The following is a 9,728-nucleotide window of genomic DNA, read 5'->3' on the forward strand; positions in this document are numbered from 1 at the left end:
CACCCTGCTGATGCAAATTTTCCAAGCAAGCTTTGTAGGCACTTTTGGAATGGCATTTACATGTAGGAGTGAGTTTTCAACAGAGACAGTCTTTATCTTGCGACCTTATTATTGGAGTATTTTTTATCGCATCCGCCATATGTTTCTAAAAAATATTATCAATAAGATGCACATTCCAACAGTTTTGTCCAGGGATTCATAAATCTCTAACTTGGCTTGGGTAAGTGTAGTTGCTAGGTTGAATAATGAGGGAATCATAAATCTGGGCCTAATTATTACACCAAGGTGTACTCCAGACAGAGATTTGGTCCATAGTGATTTGGTAGAAAGAGTGGGCTTTGAGAATTGGTAGCATCCTAAGGGTGGAGGCCCAAAAAGACGATTTTGGAACATTTGAATTTGGACGCCAAATGGAGGAATCAGGGAAGTATTTTGATTTTAAAACAAGGTGAAGAAAGCTATCTGGCTGAATTGTGCCACCTATATATAAGCAGAAAGGAGGAACCAACAAATAGTCAAATTCATTGTTGTAGCTGAACCTTCACATTCAGAAGTGAAGGCTATGCAAATTGTCTAGGAATTTCACATAACAATCCAAAATTCCAGTCATGTCCAGACGAGTTATTTAAAATGTATTAAAAGGATAAGCTGATCAAACATCTATTTAAATTTGAACAAGCACGCTGCATGAAACACAGGATTCAGATTTGATAGCCAACATTTTGATTACTAATGATAACAAAAGTTAGTGGTTTCAACTTCAGATTCAAAACTGCAGGTCATGCAATGGTCTCGGACTTTCACCTAACAATATCCAAACTTTCAGTCACGCCCAAATATCAGGATAAGCTGATCCAACATCCATTTAAAACTGAAGCAAACATACTCGGAGAAACACACATGATTCAGATCTGACAGCCAACATTTTCATTACTGAAGATAGTAAAAGGGTAACATCAGATCAGACACAAGCAGATCATTACACAGCAATCACAGGACAAACGGGAAACCGTTCTAGCACGCCTAGTACTAGATGTCCAGCACCACGGAACACATCTCTACACCTACAGGCGAGGCACTATCTCTACGCCCTCTCCCCACGGATGCGGCGGGCGAGCTGGATGTCCTTGGGCATGATGGTGACACGCTTGGCGTGGATGGCGCAGAGGTTGGTGTCCTCGAAGAGGCCGACGAGGTATGCCTCCGCGGCCTCCTGCAGCGCGGAGACGGCGGAGCTCTGGAAGCGGAGGTCGGTCTTGAAGTCCTGCGCGATCTCCCGGACGAGGCGCTGGAAGGGGAGCTTGCGGATGAGCAGCTCGGTGCTCTTCTGGTACTTGCGGATCTCCCGGAGCGCGACGGTGCCGGGCCTGAAGCGGTGTGGCTTCTTGACGCCGCCGGTGGCCGGCGCCGACTTGCGCGCCGCCTTGGTCGCCAGCTGCTTCCTCGGCGCCTTGCCGCCGGTGGACTTCCTCGCCGTCTGCTTCGTGCGGGCCATCGGGGCGTGAGGCTAGGCCGGGGTTTGCTTCGTGGGCGGGCGGCGGAGTGGGGGCTCTTGGGAGATCTCGCCGGGAATGGGGAGGATTTGAGTGAGGGAGAGCGGCGGCGGATCGGGAGGTTTTAATAGGCGGCCGGCGAACGCGGGAGACTGCGAAAATTTCATTCCTGCGAGCGGCGGCGCGTTTGGTTTCGATGGTTTTGGAGGGTTGGATTCGAGAGTATTGGACGGTGAGGATACATCGTTGGGTGAGGCACGCGGATCATGGGGGCGATCCGTGGTGTGGCCTTTTTTTTTTTTTTTTGCCGTGCCTGGCTGCCTGCTCTCTTGGCCCCTTGATATTTTCTTCCGATTTGAAATTTTTTTCGCTCCTTGAAGCTTCCTAGGCGAGTCTCCTGGCTGATTCACAAGAAAAGTTTTTATACAAATTTAAATGAATTTTGTGGACGTTTAATCTTTATAAAGCAATATATACACGTAAAATATTACTAGAAATATTTATGAGATACATAAAACAACATTTAATTGAATTTCGTGGGGATTTTGATCTTTATAAAGCAATATACAATTTAAAAATAATAGAAATCTTCATGTGATCCACTTCATTACACTTAATTCCAAAAGAAATTCGAATTGATTCTAGCTTCTCGAAAAAATAATTTGTGTGCTTTCCTATGGTTTAATCAAGAACCATTTTGTACCAAGTGATCGCTTCCTAACTATAAGTGACTAGCTAAATGCCTGTACATTTCCATCCCATACAAAATGAATATGCTATGTCGAAAAAGTGAAATAACGGATTTAGAAGGGTGATATTGTAGCATAATGGGAGATTAAGAAGTAGTTAGCGACAATCTCTAGTTCTCCTACACCTCCTCTCACAATGGCACACATTTACCTCCTACTGTCCCCTCTCTCTTGCATTTCCTCTACCCAATCATTCATTACAAAATGAAAAATTGCAAATCCTTAATTCATCACCGAGGCTCATGAAGCAAGCATGCTTGTTGGTGCACAACCAAAGTTAGCAACAACAACCAAATGATTTAAAATAAGATGAAATATACATCCAGCAGCTCCAATAATAACAAAACAAAGATGCTGATAATTGCATTTTACAACATATTTTAGTCATGTAAAATGTTCTATTTGCCACTCATATCATGCTCCATCTATTTCTAAGTATGCCATTTATGCATGATTACGAGTTCTCCTTAATTTTCAATGAGTGTTCCATTAGTTTTATTAGGATTTTATCAGTTTCCTTCTCTTTTATATGTCTGTAGGTGCAAGGTGCAATTATGGAAAAAAGCAAACCAAGGGGAACAAAAGATGGAGGACTTGCAGCCACCAGACTTAGTTATTTGGAGGGTGGAAAAGTAATATGCCTCCTACCGTACCACTCTCTTACATTTCCTCTACCCAATCTTTCCTTGACAAAACTGAAAATAATGCAAATCCGTAATTTGTCCCCGAGGCTTATGAAGCTACTATGCTTGTATGTACACAATCAAAGTTAGTAACAACAACTAAAAGATTTTTTTTCGAAATGGGGGAGCTCCAACCTCTGCATCAAAGCGATGCATACGGATTTTATTTAAACTTTATTCAGCAGAGATCTATCAAGATCATACATCACGATACCTGAAGCCACCACTCATCACCTAGAAACTTCATCGTAGCACCCCTCAGGTAGGCATGACTTGACATATCCTCCTCCAGCCTCTGTCCACCGGTGCTCCTCCACAAACGATGCTCCCAAGAGAGAAAACAACACCACAGTGCCACCATCGTCTAGACTAGAAGACCAGACTAGGGTTTCCACCGGAGCAGCATGAGTATTCAACGGTCGTTGCTTAGCGATGCCTTCACCAAGGAAACGGCGTAGAACGGCGCCACCGCCCGCCAATCGGCTCGGTTTTCACTAGCAACTATGTCTTCCCGACTCGCAGCCGAGACTGGATGACGGTTTTCGCAGTCCGACAACCCGTACTTAGGTCGACCACCTCTGGTGGAGGAGATGGACACCACCACCATGCCCGGAGCAGCTGCTCTAGGGATCCTCATGATGCGGGAGAAGCCCAAGGGAGCCACCGCCAATGGAGTAGTCACCGGAGCAACAGCTCGAGAAGAAGCCCGCCCAGACCCATATGGGCCTAGAACCGACCAAACTCCGCGAAGACGCCGCCCGGCAGCGCTGCCGCATGCAGATCGCTTCCTGGCCACCGCGACCCCACTTCGCCGTCGCAGATGGAAGCCCAGCCGGCAGCCGGCAGCCGCCGCCACGCCATCAGGGTTTTACCCAGCGGCGCGTCGAGCGGCGGCAGGGGCAGAGAGTGCACGGGGGGAGGGAGCGAGGAGGAACATCCAAATGATTTAAAATAAGACAAACCATACATCAATCAACTCCAGTAATAACAAAACAAGGGCTCCTGTGTACAAGTCGAGTCAGACGACGAGAATCCGGTTGTCGGGCGGCTCGAGATGGGCTCGAGATATTTGTTTTTTCAAAATAAATTTGCTTTGTGCAACATGGTCTATCATTGATGTGGTATCAAATTTGTATCAACCACATACTGTTGCAAATATGTGGCGGTGCCATCAAAAGTTTGGAAAACATATCCGTGTTGAAGCGGCAGTTATATGTTGGGCATTGTGGCTTTGCAGAAATGATTGTTATTTTAAAGTAAAACTCTTTCTACAATGTAGGTTATTTATGTGTGTGTTCACTTTGCACATGGAGCACTTTGTAGCTAAGAGAGCACAATAAGCTCTTCATGGCAGCATGCATTCAAGTGGAGCAGGTAACCAAATAGATCTTTACTTAACACGGAATGCTTGTGTCGAACTTTTACTATTGTTTTTTGGGCTATGTTCATTTTTCATATGCAGAGGCCGAGTGTAATTACTTGCTTCTATTTTTTTTTTGATGCAACTTTGAGTTAATAAGAAAACCACATATATTAAAATTGATATTATTCTTAATAATTACTTATTGAACAAAACACTAACATAGATCATAAGGTCTAGTTTGGCAACGAAGTTTTTCTAAAACCGAAGTATTACAAAACTGAAGTTTTTGGGTGCACGGGTGAAAAATAATGTAGTATCTTCATACTGTAGTATTTCTATGTGTTCGTCAAAACTGCAAGGTGTTTGGAAAATATTGTTTTAGCGTCCCTTTGACATATTTTTAGGTTGCATTTTAATCTCTTTTGACAAGTAGATGCTTGCATGGCTCTTGCAGTTGTTCTCCCCTTGAATGTTTTAGCTAACAACTAATCAACACACCTGTAAATAGTTCCCTAAAAAGACACACCTGTAAATAGTGTGCTACCTCAAATTCTGCAAGTACGATTAGTCTATCATGGTAACGCCTTTTTTTTCTGAGAGGAATAGCTGCAGCCTTTATTAAAAAGAAGACAGGTTAAAATCTAACACATCATTAATAGAATTTGGAAAAACGATAGACCAAGTTTTACTGAACTCTAAGACGCAACCCTCCTTGGCTCCTTAGTCCTGTCCATGTGGTTTTTTCCCTTTAGAAAAAAAGGTCCAAGGTGAAGTTTCTAATACTTAAAAAAAAAACTGCAGTTTTGGGGATACTTCGTATTGGTTGGAACCAACATCTTGAATTATTCAATACTTTGTTATTTTTGAAAAGTGAAGTATTCCCAAAATACTTTTTAAAAAAAAGAGCTCCCAACGGAGCCTAAGTGTCACATGTACCTCATACCTAGTTAGTGCATATATGCAAGAGACAAAATTCCACATTCAGGCGACACCTTCTCATGTCCTTGGTTGGCGGTAACTTCTCTATATAAATGCAAGGCCTCCCCCATAACTTTATCTTGTGATAACAACCGCTTCCTCTCCTTTTGTGGAGGATGCGTAGAGTAAGAATCATCGTATGGCCACCCGTAGTCCTTGTTTCTTTCCAAATCTGCAAACTTGTCGCAAACCTTAAGGGCAGCTTGTGGATCATAACCAGCCGCAGCAAGCAGCATGATTCCAATGTAATCTGCCTCAGCCTCTAGCCTGCATATACATACGACCATCCAACATGAAGTACTTCATTGTGTATACAATAAATTTACGGTGCAGCGTTTCCCTTTTGATGATGAAAACATGAAATACGATGTGATCAGATGGAGAAGTGAATGTACCTCCGCAATAAGGAGTATGTCAGGGCGAAGGGCGGTGTGGATAACCACTCTGCGCTGTGCCTTTGAACAACATGACCAACCTATAAAGTTCATCAAGTTAAATTAAACCCTGCTGGACAAAAAATAGTACTACTAGTACTGTTTGCCCATAATCACATTTCACTGGTTTTAAATAGTGGGCTATTGTCCAGTGGCTAAGCCAGCACAACAACCTTATGTTGGCAGCTTAATGTTGTGTAGTCAAATACATGTATTTATATAAATTTTTAATACTTTTTTTGCACACTTTCAACTTATATTTTGAAAAGTTGTGTAGTCATTTGACTACCGAGCCTAAGTGTGGCTCCGCCACTCCTATAGCCTATAGCCACGACCTGCAAAAAAGGCTATATCCAGACTATAGCGAGCTATAACCACCTTTTAGCGGGATAATTCCTTTACCACACCTTTCAAAAAGGTTGTAGCTATAGCTGGCTATTTAAAACGATAAACTAACCTCATGAGCAATAACAGCGGCGACCTCAGCATCGGTCTCAAAACGGTCAAGCAGACCCGCGAAGACTACAATCTTGCCAGCACTGGGATGGACGTATGCGTTGCACTCCTTGTTCTTGGTGATGACGACCTCCCAATCAAGGTCGTCGAGGTGCCTCGTGTGCGGCGGTAGCACGCGTGCCACCCCCTGCCTGCCCTTGATGGCGAGGCCGCGGTTGATGGCGCCGACGATCTCGGAGGTGAGGCGCCGGACACGGACGGTCTGGTAGTGGCGGGAGCGGAAGATCCTGCGGGCGTTGGTGTTCTTGAAATGCTGGAACTCGAACTCGTCCTCTCTCCGATCCTGCTGCGGAGAGCGATCGAGTATGAGGTGGACGCGGTTGCTGTACGGCACGACCTGGATGTACCTTTGGCATGCGGCGATCGCTGCGCCGCCGAGGACGAGAGCCGCGGCCGCGGTGGGGTCCTGGGAGATGTGGGCCACCAGGGGTAGCGCGAGCGGCCGGCAAACGGCGGGCGTAACGTGGCGGACGAGTCGTTGGATGGAGTTTGATATCTCCCCCAGGGAGGGTTTAGTTTGAGCTTCAGCTTGAGGTTCAGGTGACTGTGGAGGAACGAGAGGGATTAAGAGCCCTTGGATGGAGCCCAAGATCGAACCCGGTATCTGGATGGGGGGCGGCGGCAGCGGCAGCGGCAGCGGCGGCGGCACAGCTACAAAAGACGGTGGGCGGACGACGGGCTTAACGGTGGTATTGTTCCGAGGAGTAATGCGGAGGAAGAGTCCTTGGATTGTTTTGCCCAAGACCTCCAAGCAAGGCCGTGGGACGGGCTGTATTTGCGGCGGCGGAAGGAGGCGGACGGCGCCGGGCGGCTTGTGGATAGCGCGGCCGAGGAGGATATCCATGATCGGAAGCGTGGCTTGGTCCATACGGGAGGTTTGGACTTGGCTGCACAAGTTTGTACGTGGTTTGCAGAGCAGGCGATGCGGTCAGGTTTGGTTTATGTAGGAGAGTCCGGTTCAGGTTCAGGGTCAGGTTTAGCCGCTGGCAGGTGAATTTCCTGGGCTCGCGGAAAGTACCAAAACTCCTATTGTGTGGATCACCCGGCGTGATTAAATGTTTTCGATCTTCTATTAGAACATCACCGACTCACTGTGTGCTGTCTAACGGGAGGTTGCAGCCAACACAACATCATGGAGCTGCATCTCCTTGGGCGTCTCTGCATACTGACTTTATTTTTCATATTCCCTTCGTTCATGAAACATGTCTCAATTTTATCTAAATTTGAATGTATTTATATACTAGTAGTAATAGTGTCTAGGTACACTTAAATTGAGATAAAGTTGAGACATATTTCATTGGACGGGGGAATATATGTTTTAATTCCAGTAACATTTCCTGCCTAGGTAAATTGATCCGTCCTCTTCGAAATTTGAACTGCACACAGAAGTATAGTTCAGTTAACCTTGCACCACTGAACAATCATCTTTTTTCTTTTACATCCCACCGACAAAACATGACATATGTAACCGAGAAAATAGAAATCAAATAGGGCAAGATTTGGGTTCTTTCACTTTATCCTGCTTGTGGAAGTATATACCATCTACCCATGCTATTGAATCTTCTGACTCAGAGAGGTTCCTTGCCAGCCGGAGGATCGTGCATCGAGCACCCTTTAATCAAGCAAAGTTCCCCCTTCTGGGCGCGTGAAGCCTCCTGCAGCCCTGAAGAGAGAACATTGTATATTAGTTCTCTAGTGTCTAGTGAATTCAGTGAATGTATCTTGTCTTGTAAAATCTTCTCATTTTGATGTTTCAGTATTTCTCTTGTAAGATCTCCAAGACCCTTTTTTTTTTTTGAAAAACATGTGAACGGATGGTATATTTAAGAAGTAGATAGTGTTGGAGATTATAAGTATATAGTTGGTGTGACATGAAATTGATGTCAATAATTTTGTATTCCAAAAAATTGATGTCACTATATTCGTATTTCAAAGAACTTATTTCTGAAAATGCTTTCGTATACATAAGTCGTGCATATATAGTTGGTCAAAATCTAAGACGGGAAATATTTTAAAACAAATGGAGCATGTTTAACTCTTGGATGCAAACAAAACACTAGAGCAATTTTTATGCATTAACTATTATTTTTTTAAGAAAAGGAGTAAATCCCGGCATCTGCTTCCGATGAGGCACACAACCATCTATTATTGCGAAGTTATACCGGTCCAAATAAGTTTTATGCAATAACTAGTGACTGTGCATGATACCTTTTTATCTATAATGTGTTGAAACATTGTCATAAGCACATCACCACTGTATGTCCTTAAATATCTAACCCGCCTTTAGGAACATGAATAATGTTACAACAGAATGATTCTAAGTACAAGTAAACAATAAATATTATTAATTAGTGTAAAAATAGGCAAGGTATTACCTGTGGTATAGAAGTTTGTGTAGGGGTAATATGTTGCATAACTTCTTTCAGGAATATTTCTCAAGTCCAGTGTCTCAAGTTGTACCATTGAGGCACCAATAGTAGTCGATAGAACCATCGTGTTAGTGTTGTTATCATAACCAAGTATACATGTCTTTTTTCTATCCTTTTGCGATACCACAGGAAGGAGCTGGTTAAGTTGAATAGTTTTCTGCAGTACCCATCCAACAACACCCTCATTTTTCGATTTCCTTCTCCATAATTGGATGCACATACTGGACTTCAACAAAACTGCAAGACCGAGGCCACTATGATTTAAAATATGGAAATACTGGTAGCCGGCTTCTCAATCACACCAAGACTTTGTGTCTCCAAATTCAACTCAAGGATGCCACCCCCATCAAGCAGCCAATAAACCAAATTCCCAACTATCATACCAGGCCTTGTATCACATATCTTATCACTGGTTGCCACAGAGATGATATCTCCCCATACACCAGATTCTGAGTCGTAGAGACAACATATTGCACGTTTTTCTTTCCAATCATCCCACAGAAAAGCCACTTTAAATGGGCTCAGGCTGCAATCACCATGCACATGCCCATCTTCGGTATCACCACAAAATACAACTGCATTCTTGACAAGACCATATTTATAAATGCAATACCTTGGTGGGAAAGGCACATTACGGTCATGGCCAGTGAGAGGATCCCATACGAAGGCCTCTAGCTTACCCCGGTTAACGAGGATGGCAAGGCCATGGTGGCAGCCACGAACATTGAAACCCCCATATCGAAGGTTCTGCCGCAATGGGAAGCGAGTGGCAGGGATGCAGTCGGGAGCGTCTAGAGTAGGGATGAATACTGTACTTGAGTCAAGACGCACTGCAAAGAGGGCTGTGCTCCGGTGTCCCCCCCTTGGCGAACGATGTTCAGGTGGTAAACGTGCGTTTGGTTCGTGACCAGAAAATATGGATGATCCCATCCCAAAAGTCGAATATTTCTGAGAAAGGCTGAACCATATGATCCGTGAATTTCATGACTAATCTCACTAGCCGCCTGAGAATCCATGGCCGTCGACGCGACTCCGACACCTGCCACCGTCGTATGTGTGGCTCCCCAGCTCAGCGGCGGCCAC

The 9,728-nt window shown here is 44.5% G+C and overlaps 1 protein-coding gene across 1 annotated transcript; it reads right to left on the minus strand.

The window, feature by feature from the left end:
• Positions 1 to 904: 904 nt before the first annotated feature.
• Positions 905 to 1,592, minus strand: LOC127302437 (histone H3.2). The gene has a single exon (XM_051332908.2). The coding sequence runs from the start codon at positions 1,493 to 1,495 to the stop codon at positions 1,085 to 1,087; it is 411 nt and encodes a 136-aa protein (XP_051188868.1). The 5' UTR covers positions 1,496 to 1,592; the 3' UTR covers positions 905 to 1,084.
• Positions 1,593 to 9,728: the final 8,136 nt, after the last annotated feature.

The sequence above is a fragment of the Lolium perenne genome, chromosome 5 (assembly GCF_019359855.2).
Source record: "Lolium perenne isolate Kyuss_39 chromosome 5, Kyuss_2.0, whole genome shotgun sequence".
Taxonomy (NCBI): Eukaryota; Viridiplantae; Streptophyta; class Magnoliopsida; order Poales; family Poaceae; genus Lolium; species Lolium perenne.

Bases quoted from the DNA above. Each gene is read 5' to 3' on its own strand.
- LOC127302437 (XM_051332908.2), bottom strand. From the start codon at position 1,495: ATGGCCCGCACGAAGCAGACGGCGAGGAAGTCCACCGGCGGCAAGGCG.